This window comes from Triturus cristatus, chromosome 12, assembly GCF_964204655.1.
Source record: "Triturus cristatus chromosome 12, aTriCri1.1, whole genome shotgun sequence".
In the NCBI taxonomy this organism is placed as follows: domain Eukaryota; kingdom Metazoa; phylum Chordata; class Amphibia; order Caudata; family Salamandridae; genus Triturus; species Triturus cristatus.
In genome coordinates, this window is record NC_140595.1 from 584034662 (window position 1) to 584057011 (window position 22350).

The 22350-nt window shown below is 45.0% G+C and overlaps 1 protein-coding gene across 1 annotated transcript in view; it reads left to right on the top strand.

Annotated features, from left to right (window-relative positions):
• Positions 1-22350, top strand: part of IST1 (IST1 factor associated with ESCRT-III) — a 177059-nt gene that overhangs the window by 13366 nt on the left and 141343 nt on the right. Inside the window, exons 3-4 of the mRNA XM_085639632.1 lie at positions 7887-8067; positions 9288-9375. Of these exons, the coding sequence (XP_085495758.1) occupies positions 7887-8067; positions 9288-9375 (269 nt within the window). The remainder of the gene's footprint in view (positions 1-7886; positions 8068-9287; positions 9376-22350) is intronic.

The following is a 22350-nucleotide window of genomic DNA, read 5'->3' on the forward strand; positions in this document are numbered from 1 at the left end:
ACCCCAAAAATTGAATCTGAAGAAACAATTGCGTGCCAAAATACAGGTACGGGGCACATCGTCATCTGGTGTGAGCTACTGCATCAAAAGGCAATATTCTGAGAAAATAATGGGCAATTATTTTGTTTTTGCTTGTGGCCATTAAGGAATTGCGCCTGGATGTGCAACACGTTTTTGTTTGACCAAATGGCTTTCAACTGTCTGCCAATTAAAATGTAAGCAACCTTTTATCTAATGGAACGGGACTGATGACATTATGGAATGCTGACTCATTGAGATGGTATGATTACCTCTGCCGGAGCCTACTAGCGATTGGGTTCTAAGACCATAGGGGCATATTATCAAGCCAGGCGATACAATTATCGCCGCTTTAGCGGCAGAAAACCGCCTCTAAAACGGCGATAACGTGCTTGATAATATGCTCTATGGAATTCCCATTGAAGCCCATGTTAGATGTGAAGGACATCTAAAATGGGCTTCAATTGGAATTCCATAGAGCATATTATCAAGCACGTTATCGCCGTTTTAGCGGCAGTTTTCTGCCGCTAAAGCGGCGATAATATTCTCGCCTGGCTTGATAATATGCCCCATAGTAGGGATCAGCTGATCTCGCAGTTCAGAATAAGGTATAATAATACCAGAGAGAGGAGATATTCTGAGACAGGGGTGCACATGTACAATATGTTCAGTAACTAAGACACAGATTGTTTGTGTTTTCCAGCTTTTCGGTCCTGAAGAGAACCCCGTATGCGAAGGGGTTTGAAACGCGTCAACCTGTTTTGTGGGGACAATCAAGTATACAAATTGTTGTTAAAAATTGAAAGCTTTGTATTTTGAGAATTTGTGTCTGGTTGGCCATTGTTGTTCATTAGAGAATCTTTTTTGTATGTGTATAAATTTGTTATTTTGAGGTACGGGTGTGCTGGTATGTGAGGGAAGTGTAATGAATGTATGATTGAATAGATGCGATTGGCAGAGAGGGGCGCATGAAGTGAAGTTTGAATGGGTGAAAAGATGTATCATAAAGTGTGTGGGTAAGGGGAGCTTGGTTGTTTTCAGAACTTTTAAATATTATGTACTTTGGTGATTTATTTATGTAAAGTCAATAATACATGTTGATTAAGTCAAACGGAAAAAGAGGTGTTTTTCGGTAGCATTGTTTTCATTTCAATGCACCGGGTTGCAAGGTGGATATCTGTAGCTCTGAATATTTGTGTGGATAGCTCTCTTTGTCTGGCTGACTCTGTATGTGTGGCTCTGTATGTATGTCTGGGGGATACACTTTGTATGTGTGTGGCTCTGTGTGCGTGGTTCTGTATGTGTGGGGGGTTGGCTCTCTCACTACGTCACTCTCTCTCCCAAACTCACTCTCACTACCTCACTATCTCTCACTACCTCTCACTATACTACACTCTCTCTCACTACCTCTTTACCTCACTACTCAACTCTCTCTTTCTCACAGCAACACAATATCACTACCACAGTAACTATCTCTCACTCTAAAACACTACTTAAAAACTTCCCTCTCTCTATCTCACTACCTCACTCTCTATCACTACGTCACTATCTAGTTCTATCTCACTCTCACTACCTCACTATATCACAACACACTCTCTCAAAACTTCACCACATCACTCTCTCACTACCTCACAACTTCACTCTCTCTTTCTAACTCACTAATTCACTCTCTCTATCTCACTACCTCACTCTCTCTCTGCTAATGCAATAGGTATCACATATGCAAAAAAAAAAGCTAATGCCAATAGAAATGATAATGCCATTTATTTAGGGATTCAATAATGATAAAAAAATAATGAGCAATAACAATAGCTCTACCTATAATATTGCCGAGACCATTGCATTGTAAATGCTTGTTTTAGATGGGACAATAATGGCATATTAATGTCTTTCACTGGTCCCCAATGTTAAAAAAACAAACTGAGGTTATTATTCAGAAATGTAAGGACAATTTATTAGATTGGGGACTTTTGTGAATAGTATGATTAATTAGCTAGTAACATGTTACTTGCTAATGCAAGACATTTACTCAGTTTAAACTAAAAGCTAAAGATGTAGCATCGTTTTGGCAGATAGTGTGGAGATTCACGTTCCATTATTTCCTTATTACAAATAAAGTCAGTCACCAACTGAGATCATTTCATGGCTCACTCTCCGTTTCTGAAAGTTTAGAATGGTTGCAGCACAGCAGATTTTAATGAAGAAAATACCAGATGTGTGCTCTTGACGATCATGGCAATGACTTCCAAATTCCCATCAAACTAGAGCCCGAAATTATTTTGAGGTACAAGGTAGGCCAAAGACCATTACAGTTCTTTCGTCTGAGCGCCTTTCAGCTTTTAGGATGTGTTGGACCTAGAGACCTACGGTAGCTTGGCTCAGGTGGAAAGGCTTCGTTCCAGAGTAACATGTCGTGCTTGCGTCGCACTCACCTCAGCACTCCAGCGTACCATCACTGAAAACGATGCTACACCAAGAAATTAGAGAAGTTAGAAAAGCTTTATCTTTTCTTTTATCATGTTTCTCTTTTCTTTCAAATGAAACCAATCAGTTTTTATCTAACTGACATTAGGGTCAAAAGCATTTCATTGTGACTAGATTGGCAGTACATAAATACCTTAGACCTGGTATGGAATCAAGCGCACCACTTGGTGGTCAAACACAACACAGCAAATTCAATAGCGCTTAAAGCAGGTCATTCAACATAGCGCTGCACCTCAAATAGAGCATTTAAAACAGGGTGTAGGCTCATAGCTATTCCATAGCTCGCTAAAACAGGTCATTCAGCATAGCGCTGCACTTAGCAATTTAACAGCACTTCAAATGGGACATCTGAACATAGCGGTGTCCTCAGTACCTCAATGGCGCTACCCCTGGCAAGTACGTGCGGCCTCAACGGGACACTCCGTCTGGGGCGAGGTCCTTGGGCCCCAAAGTCCCTTCCTGGAGCCCTTACAGCGCTAGACCTTGCATTTTATTAGTGTCAACCATTACATATTACTGAGGCGCCATACGTTTTCCTTTAGAGCCTTAGACATTTCCAGTGATCCCAGCGCTTCAACCATGGCGTTTAATCAAGGGGTCCAAGCGCTAAACATTGAACCTGATGCCTCCTTAAGGGACTCGTCTTGTCCGGGGAGGCAGTTATTTCCAGTTATGGGGGCCAACGTTTAGCACTTCACTGGGCACGAGTTCAGGGGGCCATGGGTCGGCTGATTTTCCCACTCCGGGGCAGTTGCAGGGCCAAGCGGGCCCAACAATCGAATTCCCCGGGGGAGGGGCGTGCACTGGGCCTCTCCCAGGCCTCCCGCCCTCCTCCCCGGGGTTTACCTGAAACTTCGGCCTTACAGGCCCTTGCGTAGATCCTCGGCCGGGCGGGGGTGGGACTCGCGATCCTCGGTGCCCCCTCCGCCAGCCGTGCAGGTCTCCCGGCGATGTCCGGGTCGATCGCGTCTCTCGAGACTCGCAGTAAAGCAAAGCGGGTCTCCGGCAGATCTTCCCGTCCGCCCACGACCTCCGCACCATCGATGAACCGCGCCAATGATAGTGCGGGAGCGCGGCCCAATCAGCGAGTGGCAAAGCAGCGGGTGCGGTGTTTGGCAGTCCGCCCCCGTCAGGTAACAGGAGTCACTGGCTTCAGGCCTACACACGGCCTAGCGCGGCCTTCTTGGAATTTAGGTTGCCCTCTCCTCACGGAGGGCCACGTTGCGAAGGCTGCGACGGCAGCGGCGGGGCCCCGGGCTTCTCCCTGGGCCCCGGTGACGACAGGAGAGATCTTCCCGGCCCTGGGCTGCAGCGGTGAGTACACCTCAGGTCCCCTCGGGGGGGGGGGTAGAAATTAAGGGGGGTGATCTGCAGCTTTGGGACAAGCAAATCGCACAGAGAATTTCCTGGGTCTGTGGCGGTGATAACGTTTTATGCAACGTTTTAGGGAAGATGACAGTCAACTAGACCCGGATTATTCTAGGGCTCCAGCAGGGATGTAGAGGATAAGGTCGGAGATGGTAACTCTCCCTTCCCCGGTTCTCTTCAGGGGTCCTGGCTAGGCGGGGAGCACAAAAGGTGGACGTGGCTGAAGGCAGGGCTGGGTCACAAGGTAGAGGGTAGTGTCAACCGAGGGGGGGAGGAAAAGCAGGCCCTAAGCACAGTCAGTCCCCCCCCCTCCAGCGCACCTACCTCCCCACCCAGGTGCCTAGCTTCTGACTACCTCACTTCACACAAAATGGCCGTCGCACCTCACCTCTATATATAGCCTGGGCCTTGACTGTCTAGAGTGGCCCAGAAGGTTCTGGAACCCCTCATGCCAGCCTATGGCCCAGGCTCTGAGGTGACCGTTTAGGCCACCATTTTGTGGAGGATCTCTTTCTCTCCCTCCATTTTAGGGAAGCACCTTGCGCCACACTATCAATTAGTGATAATGGGGCGCCCAAAGCCTCTAAGTCAACACCAAAAAAAACTAGTGGACAGAAAAATTGGAGGGTAAAGGAAGAAAAATGAGGAGGGGACAGCCAAAGGGCTGGCAGGTCTAACAGGATGTTTACTAATATTTTAACAGTAGTCCTACCACATGCGTCCGTGCTCTTATTATCTTGGTCATATTGATATTCTGGCTATAGAATGCCTGACTTATAAAATGTTGCAGAGGAGAAGCGAGCATCAGAAGTCTACAACTGGCGTCTGTTGCATTGAAACTTTGTAACCAAGTAACATTTCAGTGGCAACTCCAGTTTACATTCTTGTTTGTACTAGACACAAGATTGGAAAAAGCACATGCTTTCTTAAGAGGAGAGGCTTCAATCCCTTTTTCAGACAATGAAGACATTTCTGATCTCCTTTCTTTTAATTAACCGTTACCGTTTTAGTAACAAATGCAACAATACCATAATTGCAATGACTGTTTACACTTGGTCTCTCCATCTCTATGCATCTTAATACATCTATGCATCTAAATACATAACATGATCTTTTCAAAATAAACTCAACTCTAGAAGGCCCTACATCGCTGTTGCTTATACTGTCACAAGGATTGCAAAAAGGGCAGAAAGAAGAAGCAAAGTAATGAACAAGGAAACCCCATGTTGGTGGACAAAACACATCGCCTGTTCCCAAAGAGGAATCCCTCCCACTCTGTTAGGTCGAGGTCAGAATTCCAATTCCTTCCTTGACTACCAAGCCCTGAAACCAGAATACTTGTACACTCGAGAGTCCATTCAACTTCACCAATAGGCTCTTATTAAAAGCCTTGGCTGACTTGGCCTGTGAAAATGTGTACTGTTTCCCCTTCATTAGCACAGATTATCCATACTCTGAACCTATGAGATCACTTCCCATAAGCTCTTTTGAGCTCCTGCTTGATGTATATTAGCAATCCTTTTCTTGTCTCGAGTACCCAGGTTCAGTTCTGTGAAAAACAGGAGATGTATTTAAACCCGCATTGCTGTCGTTTTCATATCGCTGCACATAGTACAATGTCTCTCTGTTCCACTAAGTATAACTCCAGCATCACAGCCCTCCTCCCCAGTCCAATGCTCTTAAACCAGTTTCTCTGGATAACTTATATGCTATCGTCTATAGTTGACCCTCTGATGTTTCCTGCATGTACACTATTGTCTTCTAACACTTTCGCCATCTTTTTAGGTAACAAATCCAGAGAGACCTCTGGTGGCACTTCCAGCACACTGAGAAAAGTGCCACTCTGTAAGTCGTCAGAAAATACTTTAGTTTCTAGGTTCAGAAATACCGTGCTGAAGCAGTCCTGAAAAGCAGCCATCGTTGTTTTGAAGTACCAATGCTTTACCAGTGTTTTTCTCCAGTTGTGTATCGACTTCCTTTACCTTTCTTGCCAGGTCCTTAGCTTCTTTTCCACAGCAGATGTGACACTGTCTATTCTTTTGTTAAAGTTTGCGTATAAAGCATTGAGGACTAGAAGTATTGTCAGCTTACCTAACATTTATTCAACCATGGACTATGAAGAACTCTTCCTTTTGCTTCCTTCTCTCTGTTCTAACTATTCTATAGGCAGCATAAGTCACAGCTGTAGTGCATTAGTTTTAAGAAGATTACGCCACTGATGAGCTATAATGGGTGAAATCTGGCAATGAAAGTACATGTACAGGCCTTTGGCATTCCTGGCCACACATAAGGTGAAAGGCCAGAACAAGATAGATGGCCCCTGCTGTCCCCAAAGGTCAGACTCCAGTCACTGGTAGCTATATTGGTTCTAGGGTTTTATACTTGGTTTGAGGTTGCACGTTTGCTCTTGACACAAACAAAAGCCAGGCCATGATCTTGGTAACGCTGTGGCACACTTAGTTTTTCTGTCCTCTGCCCATTTGTAGGCTTTTTGTGCACTGCTGCATCTTAGACCGCCGCAAAATAACTGCTCTGTTAATGGTGAGAAGCGCGATTTCAACCACTAGTTATGGTTGGTGTGGACAGTCCTGGACATAGATATTCATGCCTAGAGGTGCACCACTGTAGCTCTCACCACATGATGTGCTCCAGCGAGCTTTCATGAGTGCCCTGCTCCCCCATGGGTCCCTGGCAAAGGCTGAAGATGAGCCAAGCTTAAGAACCTCAAAGAGAGCCACCATCCTGGCCTGTGGCTGGCCCAGCCTTTAAGTACATGTAGGTAAGAATAGTTTTTTTATTCTTTACTTTTTGCCTGATTGTTTATATAATGCACACGAATAGTGCAAACAGCAAGACTATAAGGCCACCAGAGTTAGTGTTTCCTAAATAGAAGATATGAGGAAAAGGTGAATCTTTGTTTGAAGTTCAGGTCAACTGGACACCAATTTCCTAGAATATCCCTACTATCGAATCTGTTGTCAATGTATGGTCCTGATTTGCAAAACCTGAGGTTCACCAAATCATAGGAAGTATGTTTTGTGGTCGCATACCATTGATCTAAATACCAATACAGAGTTGGGATATAGCTGATTCACATGGAGAAGCCTGTAGGACAGCTTTGCCTTTGGCAATCATGTCAGGCAGCCTCAAATTCGGCAAGCAGTGGTTCAGGTGACCACTGCCCCCACCCCCACAAAGGTCTTCCTAAATGGAACCGGAGGCTGCAACCGAAAACGCAGGCGACCCCCTTGCAAAACCAGGTTGTTTTATGATAGGTAATTTTGATGCCTCCACAATACGTTTCAGGCCCTTTTTTTTTAAATTTAAAAAAAAATATTATATATAGTAGCACCTATCTCTTTTAAGAGTCATGAGACAGTGTAAAAAAAAAGGTTTACTGTTTATATAAAAATTCATTGTTGGGAATGCAAACACAGGGATGGAGATTCTGCTGCCCTTTGCTGGCCACCATCCCTTCCTTTTATCAGATTGCAAGGTGATCTTCATTGGTCATGTCATTTGGCAGCTGTAAAAAAGCAGTTTGCAATAGGACCTCTTTCTACATAGGTCACATCATAAGTGTTCTCCCTGGATGCAGACCAGTTGGTTTATAATTTGCATGTAGTGCGTTGCAAACAGCATTTAATACATACATCAGGCCCTGTATTGATATCACTGCAGCTCTAATGAAAATGAGGGATGGGTTGGCAAGAAACTTGCAGGATTGTTTTCACCATGATCCTTGACTAAGGATAAATGCAACAGGTTTTATAGGGAATATTCAATATAGTGTACCAAGCAAATGTAACTTGCTCTATTTGTCTTTGACTGTTTCTCATGTTCTGTCAAAACTCTGCGTTGATCACTGTTGCTGGTTTTCTGCCTGATTTTAAGATCAGTTACTCTATGGTAAAATGATTCTGCTTTTCTACGCTATCTCTCAAACTGTTCTGTATTCTTACTGGGCCTTTTCTCATTCCTTTGATTATCCAATCCTGTTTTTTTTCATTTTACAGCTGAGCTAGCACAGAAAGCAAGAAAAGAAATTGCAGATTATCTCTCAAGTGGGAAGGATGAACGAGCTAGGATACGCGTTGAGCACATCATCAGAGAAGACTACCTAGTGGAGGCCATGGAGATATTAGAGCTGTACTGTGACCTGCTCTTGGCTCGATATGGGTTGATCCAATCTATGAAGTAAGAGCTTAAACATTTTGTTACATGAATAGGAGTACATTGCATTACCCTTAATAGGCCCCTGGCCCTTCAAGGCAGAGATGTCCCCCAACACAGACCAAATAATGTCATCGGACGTCAATAGGATGTATTCACGTAAATTAGGTAACACTACAAGAATAAGATGCATGTCCAGTATTGCTTCAGAGAATTCATAAACTATTTCCCCCAACATTTCATTTCCACCTAAAGAAACCTGACACATCTTCCTTCATCCGGTATTCCTCTTCATCATTAATAATGACTATTCATCATATTCCTGATCACTAGCAAATCAGTTCACCTCTGCCTTGCGAGCTTTTTACAACTATGTTTAAAACTTTTAAAACTTCCATTGCAGATGTGTTCCACCTTTTCTTACCCTTCTGTCTGCTTGGCAGAATGGGCAGTGTCACTATGAGTTTTAAGAACTTGCTTGGTTTGCCAGACCTTTTTCTCTTGAACTTCCTCGTGTCTGTCAAACATGATCAAACTGACCATTTTGAAAGAGTTATTTGTAGGGAGAGTGATTGAAGGAAAAAGGCCAGCTGTATTGAAAGCAAATCAGGGGTCAAGCAGGAAGAATGCCAGGCAGGCACCTCACAGCAAGAGATGTGCCATAGCTGAACATTAGGAAGTGTGCAAGTGTTACATATTTTAACTACAAGGGTGATGGAGGTAATGAATTTTAAAAATTCTGTTTGGTCAAAGTATTTGTTTTCCTCCCATTTGTTACTTCATATATTTCGTGCCATTTAGGGGCCTGTTTGTTGGCTCTTATATCCTAGACTCCACTGTTTACTAAATTAATTTGTGGAAATTAAGGAGGGGAAAGTAAAGATTAATTTTATGAAGTGCATGAGGGATGCATGCACTAATACAACAATTAATAGGTGGCATCTGACTCATTCTAGAAGGATGCTGGGGAATATCATTCAGTCGTGGGGCAGATAGAGGAGCAGGTATTCCTTTGAGGGTGAAGAACAATTCCGTGGACTGTAGATTTCTTTTGTGAAGTTGTTGTAAGAGATTTTTGAAGTGGCTTGTATTTAATTTGGTGTCCACTTGTGTCTTTGTTGGACATGTCCTGGCAGTACCAGTACCGGTTCTTTTTCCACTTTGTACCATGTTGTCTGCTTGCTAAGAGATGTTTAATTTTAATTTCTCTTTTACTATGAAATGTTGTTTGCTTACCTATTTAGAGAACTAGATCCTGGTTTGGCAGAAGCTGTTTCAACTCTAATCTGGGCTGCACCACGACTACAGGCAGAAGTATCGGAGCTAAAAATAGTAAGTAGAGTTTTTTTTATTTTTATCGGAGCATGCTTGTTCTATGTTTATTTTAGGAAAGGCTAAGCGAGTGGAAAGTGAAGCTTTTTTGGGTGACTTCCATACTTGAGAATGTGATCTTCAAGCAAGTTTGCATAATTGTCTTTGTTTAACGAAGGCTTTCACTCTGTAAGGCAATGAGTGGAATTGCAAATGGATTAAATAGTTGTTCATTTCAAGGAAAGAAACAACAGGAAACTGATGCTTTGTGGTAAGTTCTCATCAGTGTTCCTAGAACGTGTAGTTTGTGATCTTTTTGGTTCTTTTGGGTGGCTTGGCAAAAAAATCAAATTCTGTGTAAACAATGATCCTAACTGATAATACTCCTGTTGGGTTCCTGCAAGCTTTAACAGATGAAGATGGTGGACTTTGGAGTTTGAATGTTTTGGTAATTTGTCTTGCTGGTAAGAGGTGGTGTGGATGGATGGGTGTTTAGCATATACAGTAGCGTGATTTGAAAGCCATGGGAGTATATCTTGCTTCAGGAAAAGGAGGTCCATGAACATTGCCACCGAGGTGAATTCCCATGCCAGTAACTAACCCCCTTTACTAAGACTGTATTTCACACTCTTGTCCTGGTGTCTGAAAATATATGCCTTGGATTCTGTAGCATATTTGAGAGATGTTTCTGGACCATCCACAATAGGGTTGTCTATCTTGAGTCCAGGAGGGCTGGATCCATATCAGATTCTCAGAATAATCATTCACTGTGTGAGGGTTTCTATTTCAGTTCATTGTATGCACATGTATTTGTTTATAACTTTATAAGCTGGCCTGGATGATACCCACCTGGAATGAGGCTGGACACCCCCATCTATAGCATAATGATGTCTGGAATTTAGAAGCCTTACTATGTCCATACAGCAGAGAACATTTCCAGTGTTAAAATGTAAATTGCGAGATCTGAACTTAAAGCTAACCTTTGGCTTCTTGGCTAAAAGAGTATTTCTTGCAGCTGCTCCACCTCATTTTTTCCGCAAGTGCAGGCTTGTGAACTCCCACTTTGCTTCCAGACTGCCTTTATTTTGAAAACCCTACTTTGTAATAAATTTTGCATCCGCACCTAGATGTGGCAGTTAACACTATTTCACACAAGAGGTTGCCAGGGGAAGCTTAATCCTGTTCAGAGAAGCACGCTACGAAAAATAAGATAAAAGTGAATCCTAGGCAAAACAAAAATGGAATCTCAATGTAACTTCTTATCTGGAATAAATAAATTCATTAGTATGAATATTTAGCGTGAGTGAAGAGAAGGAGACCAAACTTTAATAATCTCCAGTGCTTGATCTTGTCGAGCATGTAAGTGTAGTACTGTAGAATGTGGACCTTACCGTTCTTCTGCATGGGATTTTCATTAATATTTGCACACACAAATTATCTTTGCATTGATAATGGGATCCTAGAACACTGTTTAATCACATAAAGTTAAATTCCACCAATTATTGAAACTAGAAAATGGGTTTCAAAGTAACATAGACCAGCTTTTCTCCTCCAGCTCTTTTTAGGTCTTTCCTACCACACAGCGCAAGCTCTCTGCGGGCGAAAGACCCATTATCAGCTTACTGTTCGGCTTTGACACTCCAATTTGCTTGTTTTTCATGTATTAGCTTTTATGGGCTTTTCTTCCTCTTCTGGTGTTTGTCCTTCTCCTGGAGCTTGGGTGTATTACTTGTGCCGATCCACTGAAGCACTACTTTTTTTCTTATGAGTTAAGCTTTCCATGTGCATCTGTTTTTCAGCTATCTCCCTCATGTACTTTTCTCCCCTGGTAGCACTCTGTGTTGCGCTCTATCTTACCCCCTTCATGTTTCACTTTCCTCGTGTACTTCTCCCACTGCATTCCTTTCTGACACGTGTGCTCCTACCCACCCACCCCATATTGCCCTCTGTTGCTTCCCATCACCCCCACCCCTTTGTGTTGCTTCCTGCCACCAGTGCCCTCTGTGTTGTTCACCTCCACTCACGTCCTTTGTGGTGCTTACCTTAACCCGGGTTCTTTCTTTTTTGGAGGGGGGGGGGGTAGTCCAAGGGTGTGGCTTTATTTATTTTTTTATTTCAGAGGGTTTTATTGGGTTTTTCAAACAGAACAAAAGAAACAATGATGTGACTACATATCAAGGTACAATAAACAGATTTCATGTGCAGGATTAGGCGATGGCCTGTGGACTACACGTAGACTAAGATATAACTCCTACAAATGGAAAAGCAATATCCAGAAGAAAAAGAAGTAAAGTGAAAATTATAAAGAAAGAGTCACAAAAGGGTTACAGCGGTGGAAATGAGCAACTACAGTACAATACCTGCGTTCTTTGTGATGCTTCCCCCCCCACCCTCACCCTCCATGTTGTCCCCCCACCATATCAATAAGAGAAACGCTTTTGTGTAACCTATTTTTTAAATTTATTTACTGAGCCAACTTGGTAAATAAAAGGAATCTAGCATTGGCATGGCCAATAGGTCTCGCATTTGGGACCTTATAAGTGTTTAGCCATGCAGCACATTTTCCTGGGTATTGTGCATCCAGGAATTGAAGAGCTATACAACTGCTACTCACTAGCTCAAGTAGTCTGAGTTAGAAATATATGCTTGCATTAATAAACATTTATGGACACATTGTAAGGCACTTTAAAGCACAAAGACAAGTGCCTCGATGCAAGTCTACAGAGCTATAACATTCTTTATGCGGCCATTATAAAGCTGTTTGCTTAATAAATGTTACAAATAATCCAAGTCTGAGCCTTGTAGTGAACAGCTGCATTCAAGCTGAATCCATCGTCCATAGTGTGAGAAAGTGCCATCTTTCTTGCATTGTATGCCCCCACTTTTTGCTCAATTGCTGATGTACTTTGACTGAGTGTGCCCTGGGCTCCTGCCAATCAGGTGCCCAGGGCCTGTGTTCCTTCCCTAAAACTGCCTTGACACCTAAACCCAATTGGCATCTCTGGCCACATGTCAGGCCCTGGTAAATGGTACCATAGGTACCCAGGGCACTGTGACCAGAGAAAGCCCCTAAGGGCTACAGCACGTATTGTGCCACCCTTAGAGGCCCTGTACCCTGACACACACACACACACACACACACTGCCTTTGCAGGCTGAATGTCTTGCTGCAGAACAAAACAGAGTCAACATGGCACACATTCCTGTGTGCCATGCCCACAAATGCACTGCCCTGGCATACCTCAGTCACCCATCCCATATAGCTGGGTGCACTATGCCAGTGGTGTGGGTACAGGTGCATGAGCCCTGTTCCCCTACAGTACCAAGGTCCATTCCTGGGCATTGTAAGTGCAGTGCTGCCGTTAAGAGTATATGGTGCTGGGAGGTCGTCATCACGAACTCCACAGCACCATGATGGATACACTGAAGACTGAGAAGTTTGGTATCCAACTTCTCAGCACATTAAACCTACCTAGTAGACATGTTGCTGGACGCCTGGGTAGAGAGCCATCCGCTCTTGTGGGTCTGCAACAATGCACATTGTGGGCGAGGTGCTAGGTCTTCTCCCCCAGGATCGGCAGGGGAAGCTGCAAAGGCATGCCGCCTTTGTGAGCTTCTCCAGGCCACTTGCAGTACTCAGCAAGTGGCCCCCAACGGTTCTGACCCCCACTCTGGCGGGAAGATCGGCGCCAGCCTTCGCCAACCTCACCACTCAGATGGGGGAGGCGAGGTGAAGCACAACTCCGGGCTCTCGCCATCTTGAGGATGGGGAGCCCTACCCAATCAGGACTAGGCTCCTGCCCCCCTATCTGGAGAGTGGCAGGCTAGGGGGTGTACCCACCCCAGGGAAGGGACCCATTGGTCCCTGACCTGTACCTACCTGTAAAGCCCCTAAAGTCAGTATTTAGGGGCACCCTGAATCTTCCTTCCTCAGATCCCGACTTTGAAACAAGAAAAAAGAAGACCTGCCGTGCAGCTGCTAACAAGAGGACAACACCAACTGACTTGGCCCCAGCCCTACAGGCCTGTCGACCCTCGAACCTGCTCCTGCTAAACCCCGGCATCTCCAGTGGTCAGCAACCTCGAAAACCACGGAGGACCTGGCTGCCTTGCTCATCTAAAAGACTGGGACTCCCACGAGCAGTGGTTCTGCTCAAAACAAGTAACAACCCCTGGTGCCAGCCAGGAACCGCGAATCCAGCACACTCTGCACCTGCCGAGCCCGGCCTGTGCCTGCGTGAGCAAAGACCATGAGGACGCCCCCCCCCGGCGGCTGTGACCAGGAATCCTTCACCCAAAGACCCTCCTCGACGCTCCTGACGATGCCTGCAGCCTCACAACCAGGGACCCCTCCAACCACGACCAGCAGAGGGTAAGATTTCCCGATGTGAAAAGACACCCTGGCACCCTGCAGTCCCCTGTGCTCAGCTCCTGGGTGCCTCCCTAACCTACAACTTCCCAACTTACCTCTCGAAGTGGTGGTCGCACCTGAAGAATCTCCGTTCCAGAACTTGCAGCCTTTGTTCATCTTGCAGATTCTCCATTGAAATACATTGAGCGCCCGACGGCTCAAAAGCACCCTGCACCCAGCTGCCCGAGTGCCCCTGGAAGTGCAACATCTATCCTATCTTACTTCCCCACTTACCCTGTGTGAGTGACCAGGAGCCCAGCTCCCACAGCCGCATGGCCTGCCTGCTAGCAGCCACCAACCAAAGGCCCCCTGCCCGCCATAGGCTAACATTGGGCCTAACTCTCTCTGCACTCCTGCTGTACTCTGACAAGATTGAGGTCCTCATCCTCGGCTCTAACCCTTCAGCCTGGGACGACTCCTGGTGGCCAACGGCACTGGGGTCAGCCCCGACACCCACAGACCACGCACACAACCTGGAAATCATCCTAGACTCAACGCTCTCAATGACCAAGCAAGTCAACGCCGTCTCCTCCCCCTGCTTCAACACCCTCCGCATGCTCCGCAAGATCTACAAATGGATCCCTATAGATACAAGAAAGACAGTCACCCAGGCCCTCGTCAGCAGCAGACTCGATTACAGAAATGCCATCTACGCGGGAGCCCCGACCAAGCTAATCAAACGACTACAACGCATCCAAAACGCTTCGGCACGACTGACCCTCAACGTACCACGCCACAGCCACATCACCCCCCCACCTGAGAAATCTGCACTGGCTCCCCGTCAACAAGAGGCTATCCTTCAAGTTCCTCATCCACGCACACAAGGCACTCCACAAGACCAGCCCTGCCTACCTCAACAGACGTCTCTCCTTCTACATCCCCAACCGCCAGCTCCGCTCCGCCGACCTCTCACTAGCCATCGACCCGCGCATCCGAAGAACAACCACCGGCGGGAGATCCTTCTCCCACCACGCCGCCAAAACATGGAACACCCTCCCACTGAGCCTACGACAGACCCAAGACCTGCTGACCTTCAGGAGAACACTCAAGACCTGACTGTTCGATCAGTAGCGCCCCCCCACGCCTTGAGACCCTCACGGGTATGTAGTGCACTTTACAAATGACTGATTGATTGATTGCACCCGGCTGCCCCTGTGCCGCTGAGGGTGTTACAACTGTACCTTCATGACCCTGGGAGACCCCGGAGTCTATGCCCAGAACCTTAACTCTGCCAGTCGAGTACTTACCTGAAAGCCGATAACCTACATTTTCTCCATAGGGTAACATTGACTGGTTTCACTTGGAAATTCTTTTAAGTGTCGAGTTTTGAAACTTTTAAATATTCGCTAATAATCAGCCGATCAACGATAACGAAATTACTCGCCTGTTATCAGAACTTGGTGCCCAGTGTTACAGCAAACAAATGATGGACAGAATGCTGACAATGCAAACATTCTCCCCCAGTCAAAAGATCTGGGTTAAATCCATCATTCTTTTGCCCACTACGCCACCCCAGTTTGGACCCAGCCATATGCAAATCAGTCTTGACCCTGTGCCTCATGGGAGCAGTCCAGACCGAACTGCCAGGCCAGATCCTCCCTGGACCGGGAACAAGCATCCTGGGACCGGTTTCAGGGTATGTCACCCTTCTTCAGCCAGGCTAGCTTGAATCCAGTGGCACAGTGAGCAAGGGACCCACGTCTGGGCATACCCATCCCACTTAGGGCGAAAAGTGTTACAGCAAACAAATGATGGACGGAATGCTGACAATGCAAACATTCTCCCCCAGTCAAAAGATCTGGGTTAAATCCATCGTTCTTTTGCCCACTACGCCACACCAGTTTGGTCTTGGTGCCCAGCATTGACCCTGAAAAGTAATTACAACTGTATTTACCGATAACTTGATTTTCCTCCATAGGATAACATTGCCTGGTTTTTGCCAGAAATTCTTCTGTGTCGATTTTTGAAACCTACAAATATTCCTTAAAAATCGCCTGTGTAACAAAAACGATTTATTTCAACTGTTTACAGGAAATGCACCAGGGCTGAATCCAGGATCCAACCCTGAGTAAGAAAATCATACGCAAAGTAATTGAAATTACATTTACTTAAAACTTCCCATTGAGCTCAATGTTATAATTGTGTGTAACTTGTGTTACCTATTGCAACAACTGTAACTATTGCATTTAAAAGTATATTTCTTATTGAAAGTATTTAACTTAAGCATCTCTTTCTGAGAAAGTATTTTGATACCTACTTCTGGTTCTAAAATAAAATGGCTATATATTTTTATATACAAAACAATTGGCCTAGAGTTCAGTTCTTGAGTGTGTGAGACCATTTGCTGACTTAGTGTGTACAACAAATGCTTTTACACTGTCCTCTGATACTGCCTTACTGCTCGACCAAGCTACCACTTTAGAGAGTAAGGTTATATCTAACTTTAGCCTCTGCCAAACCTCTGGGGACTGTGGACCCTGTGCACACTGAACCTTCCTTTGGTGCAGTATATACAGAGCCTCTTTCTTACATATAATTCACAAGAATAAAAGTCTGGGTCTTTTGAGTTATACTTCATATAAATGGACAGAAATAATCAGGTTTTAGCCAAAATATTTAGAATAAAAACAATTTTAAACATCTGTGTGTGCACATGTTGAGTCCGTGTGGCTTTTCTTATCAGACTACTTCAACTTTAAGGTAAACTTTGAATATTTTAGTTAGAAGGAATAACTTAATTTGAGAAGATCACCATACGTGTTCAGCTGCAAATCTGTGAAACCCCTTGATGGGAGCGAGTATGCCAACTTTTAATTATGACAACCATGATAACTTACGTTGTGTTAACACACAGGCCCAGGAGGACAAATGCAGTGTGCCTGCATCAAAGCTAAGACCAGTGACTCAGACTTACAGGCGATACCAGGGGTGATGTCAGTGAAGTCCGCTTATACATTCATAAGATAGTTTCGTGCCACTGATACACCATGTGTAGACACCTTGGACAACACTAAAGAAAACAAACCCTGCTTTTTGGGAGTACGAGTTTGGGTTAAGTTTCATTAAATTAACATACATGTGCAAGATATGTGAAAGAACAACCCAGGATTCGAAAAATGGCATGCCACTAACGTGAAAGCATCAGGGCGCCCACCCCCAGCAATATAGAGCTTTAGGTTCAAGAAACAATGTATCGGCCGTTTTTTATGCTTGCTTCCTTTAACAAGGCTTTATATCTCGTATGCCATTATTGGGTTGAAGTGCAAAGCATTTGAGGCTTACGTAAGTCTGAGCTTCCAGTGAAAGGCAGCTTCAAGATGTACTGAAGCGACCGCAGACCTTCCCTGGAGGAAGCTATTTGAACGTCTCTAAGCATACATTAAAAGCACTGAAATGAAATGATCTATCATATACAGGCCCAACCAATGCAGTAAAAGCACCCAATATTCAATTTCACAGAGTCCTCATAAGGAAGGGTGCCAGCAGCGCACCAGGGCAGCCGAACAAGCACCACCTTAAAACCAGGCAAGCAGCATAGTAACAACTACATTACTATAGTGAACGGCAGAAAAATAAGTGGGAAGACCACCTGCGCCTACCATGCCAAAACGAAACGTGAAGCACCACACTTGCTCCTCTATTTCCCTTTGGCAGGGGGAGAAGGAAGCGGGAAGAAACAATGTGCTTCACTCCCCAAGTCTATGCGCGCTGGCTCAGGCTCGACCTAAAAAGCACGAGTCATTTTGTAGGCAAGCATGCATAGCGACTGTGTCTACAAAATGATTTAGCCATCCTGTCATAGTACCGTTATTTCCGTTAGACCTGCTGCAACGATTCGGGGAAAGCTTAAAAAAAAAAAACCACATTGGTAAAGCCAATAGGTTCCTAAGTGGGACATATTGGCTTTGACAATGGTTGTTTTTTCCCCCCAAAAGAGGAGAAATTAAAGGCCTACAATCTTACGTAGAGGAGAAACTGCACTGCGCAGCTCCACAACATCAGAATGCAGCACAATGTCTACTGGTCTTGAATCCCTTTTTTAAAATGTTTTTATTGTATAGATCCATTCACATAGGCGTCTAGCATTCATTTATTTTTCACAGATAGCTGCAGTTAAATGCAAATATCTGTCGCTTCATACAAAGCTGCTACTATTTCCCAAGATCGTTTTCTGACAAATAGGTGTCGGATTTCTCATGTTTTCTGTACGTGCAGAGACCCTGATTTTGACAGGAATGTGGCCAAAATGAGTGCAACGTGGGAATTTCAACAATATTTACCCACTTGTAATATAGCTTTGAACATTTTTGTGCAAGAAAAAATATTTTGTCCTTCATTGTAATGCCTCTGAGAGAGAAATGTTAACACCCATTTTTGGGTTGGGCCCTAAAATTCTTAAGAGTGAGACTAGTTTTCACCCCTTATTTAAAAACTAAGGTATAAAAGTGGTCACAAAGGAAATGCGTTCTTATCTCAGTCCTTGAGGCCTCTCCTTTGATTTCTAATGAAGGTCCCTCTGAGACCTGTAGTGTGTCAGTTATCTTTGGTGCAAGGGCCGGAATCTCACTTGCCCTGAGTCAGGGAAACTTGGCACAGATATCTAAAATTCTCAAAACAGACTACCTAATCTCGAATGGTGATGGTTAACCCAAAAAGGGGGATTTCTTATTTCTTGAGGGAAATTGGTCCCAAGGTCAAAGTTTCCTGTCCATGAGAAAATGGTGATTCGGTGATTGTTTACAACAGACTGGAGCCTGTGGTAGCTACAGCTAGTCTTGAAAGTCACTGTTCCACCAGGGACAGTGTTCGTGTCACCCAAAGGACTAGACTCTGAAAGAAGGTTCCCTACTTTTGGGGCCTGCATCTTGCAAACAGTTGGTTGTGGTTAGAATTTTTCGGTGCTATGGTTGACCAGCGGACTTTTAACAGAGTTTAATATAGCGCAAACTTGACCCAAAGGTGTCGGGTATCACATCGCTTTACATGAGCACCAGTTGCGTTACATGAGGACACATTCATTTGTGTTAGGCACAGAAGATTAAGTGATTTGCCCAAAATCACAGGATGTTAGCCGTTAAGCCAACTCCTCCGCCTGTGTGGACCTTAGGTACACACTTGTAGCTATCAGCAGCAAGAAGCACTGAGATTTAAGTTCCCACTGCACCTTTCAATCAACAGGGCCCTACTTTATGTACAAGTGGTTCCAGAATCTGAGGGTCCAGCCTTAAATGGTGTCTCACCCTAAGGTTGTGGGCTGAAAGGGAACAAACCTTGAGTTTCCCTCTGTTCAGGAACGGGGTGATCTGCCTCCTTCTCAAGAGGTTTTGCAGAATCAACAGGAGTAGCCTATTGATGCTCTCATCTTCCACACTAGGTGTAGGAGGCTGGCTTAGTATATGGTGCTCACTTATGTAAGTGTAGCACCCTGCACTAATCCAGACAACCCTTACTGTGATTTTAGTGGTCTTGGACAACCTTAGAAAGCTCTCTAAGTGGTTGCTGGGGAGAGAAGCCTTCAGGCTTAGTCCGGAAGGAGTGTAAAGCAGCTTATTTCACCTGTACTTAATCTTATAGTGTAGGTTAAGAGAAAAGGAATCACACAGTGTAGTTATTAAAAATATGTATTTACTCTAAACACTTACTAACACATTGCAATATCTCCTACCTGGAGATATAACCTTAATACACACAATGCGTTGATAATAGAACACGTAAGTAGCACAAATATACAGTGGTCTCTAGTGGGAGACCAAACCATATACTAAAATAGTGGAATGCGAACCACAACCAAAGTCGAGACTGGACCCAGAAGAAGTAGAAGAGTTGGGGACCCTAGGAACCACCCAAGGTAAGTACCCAGGAACCCCACGGAGGCTGTGTGCAGAGTGGGAACACAACCGTGGACTCAAGTCAATGGGTAAGTCGCGGTTGCAGTTTTTAGGTCGAGTCTTGCTCGACTTTTAGTAAAGGGGTAAAAAAAAGTGCTACCATATGCTGCCATGGCTGGCCTAGAGCTTGAGTGCATGTGCGCGGGCGCGCGCTTTGCGTGCCTCTCTCCGTGCTTCAATTTCCTCCCCCACCACATATCTCGTCACTCTGCTGGCCTCATTAAGTGCATCGCGATCACTTTCGCACACAACTCCCGGGCTTCTCTTGCGTTTCTTCCCCCACTGTTCTTCCTTTAATTTCTCTACAGCCCCTTTACGCATCTCCCAATATATGCCGCCTGTTTCTCCTTTTTTCACGGTTCTGCTTCCTTCTTGTCTACAATCTGCTCCCTCTCTTATACACATTTCACACTGTTCTGCTGTCCCAACTTTGCTCCTGTTTTTGCATTCCTTTCTATCTTTTTGCACATCTCTCATGAGCTGGTCCTCTGTCTGCCCGCCCTCCTTTTCACATTTTTTCCACTTTGTTAAACATCTCCCACTATCCTTTTCCTCTGTCTTGCACACTATCCTCTTCTCTCCAATTTGTCCTATCTGCATCCTTTCCCTCACCTTTTACACATCTTTTACCAGTCTGCTCATGTCTTTAATGTTGTTCCCGCTTCTGTTCTTTCAGCTATCCTTTACATCCCCTTTAAACGCCTCCCACCATCATGCGCCTTTCCCGTCCACACTGTTCCCCCAACAAACTACATCACCTTTAGGTAATTTCGCAAATTTAGGGCCTGAATGCCACTCTGATGGGTTTTGGAGCACCAAGTCATTAAAGCATATTGAAAAATCAAGTCACAATGAAAAGCACAAACTGCAGGAAGGTCATAAGTTATAGCATGGATAGGAGTGAGGCAGCACTGCCCACCACGTTACGAATTCTTTGCACGGATATTATTTGCTTTCACAAATGAATGTTTCTCCGAAAAGGGTACCTTGTTCTCTCGTCTGTTCTTTTATTGAAAAGGGTTTATGTACTTTAAATAAAAAACATGCATTCACCGAGTTTATTTTTGACCAAATAATTGTGTCCTTTTAGTACTGGCTCGAGATGAATTGTTTCATTTCGGTACTCTGGTGTGGGTGCTCCCAATTAAAGGCAGCCATTTTTGTCTTTATATGGCTGTCTATCAAAGCCCACCATTTGAGCTGATTAGAATTGCCTGAAGGAAGAAAATTGACCCCGAGAAGATGGGCTTAGAGTCAGATCTGTCAAGTAGTGGGTGGGAGGTTCTAGTTTTCGCTCTTTCGAATACTTTTCTCTGAGAGTGTGCAATTTTCCGCTCTTGTAATTGTACAAGACTTAGTTGTTTTGGTTCCTCCTGTGCTTGCTCTACACCATGTCATTGTTATGTGGTTTCATGAACTACTTCTGTTCAGAATTGTTAGGAGTCCAATCACCCAGTAGGTGCACAATACATCTATTCGAACTCTATAGTGTGATGGCAGTCTTTAATATTTAATGTCCATCCTCCAAGATCTGCATTGACTTTCCCTAAAGTATTTTGTGATCCATTCAGTTCGGTCTTAGCAACATACTGAGCATTTCAATGCTTTGGCCGCAAGATAAAACAAGCATTGGCATAGCCAATAGGTCTCACATTAGCCATGCAACAGTTGATGTTGTTGCTCCAAGGATATTGTGCTACATAACTAAACACTTATAAGGTCCCAAAGGCGAGACCTATTGGCTATGCCAATGCTTGTTAAGAATAACGACCCTTCCCAGCGGACTCTGAAGAAACCCCATGGAAGATGGAAGGTTGGAGAGTCACTCCACCCTTGGATACCCCAGGAACCAGGATACCTACAACAGGGATGCCGGGTGCATCTGAACGAAGTGATGTCAAAATCGCTGTAGACCACAATGGAGGACTTCAGAGAAGATGCTGCTGGCAAAGAAGGTGAAAGAGTCCGGTGGAACCCAAAGGTGAATTCAAGATGAGAGGTACCTGCAAGCAGGGGGGACCAAGTCTATGCCACTCAGGAGTGACCCCAAGGCACGGAAGACGAATGTCGGATCTGCAGGTGAGTTGACGGTGCCCTTGAAGTTGCAGCTGTGCGGATCAGGCAACACTGTGGAAGACCAGGAGCTGTTCATGAGCTGTCCCACGTGAGATGTCACGAGCCATTGGGTCAGTATCCGGCAGGGGCACCAAAAAGCCTTTGCAACGGAAACCAACGTAATAGTCAAAAAAGGTGCAGTGTCTGGACCAGCAAGGTCCAAGTGACTCACCACGGGCAGGTAAGTCAGAGCAGGCCCGAGCAAGCAGGGAAGTCCACTGCAGCCAAAGAAGGCCCTCGAGGACCCACGGGCCGAAGGCACAGGAGCCACAAGAGTACCTCAAGGACCTCACCAAGAGATGAAGGCCCACGTTGCAGAGGATGTGGTGCAGGTGAACATCTTGTCTGCAGGAGATGCTTTAGGCTGGAAATGTTTGGAGCCCGAAGATCTCTAGTGAAGAGAGTCAACAAGCCATGGCAAAGGCAAGTCAACGTGGTGCACAGGGGTACTGCTCCAGCGGTTCTGACGAGGGATACAGCTTCAAACTTGCTGTGAAGACAGGGCAGGGCTCGAGGGAGTTACAGACCCACCACCTGTGTTGCTGAACCTTTCGGAGTCAGTAGGAGCTCTGGAAGAGCTGAC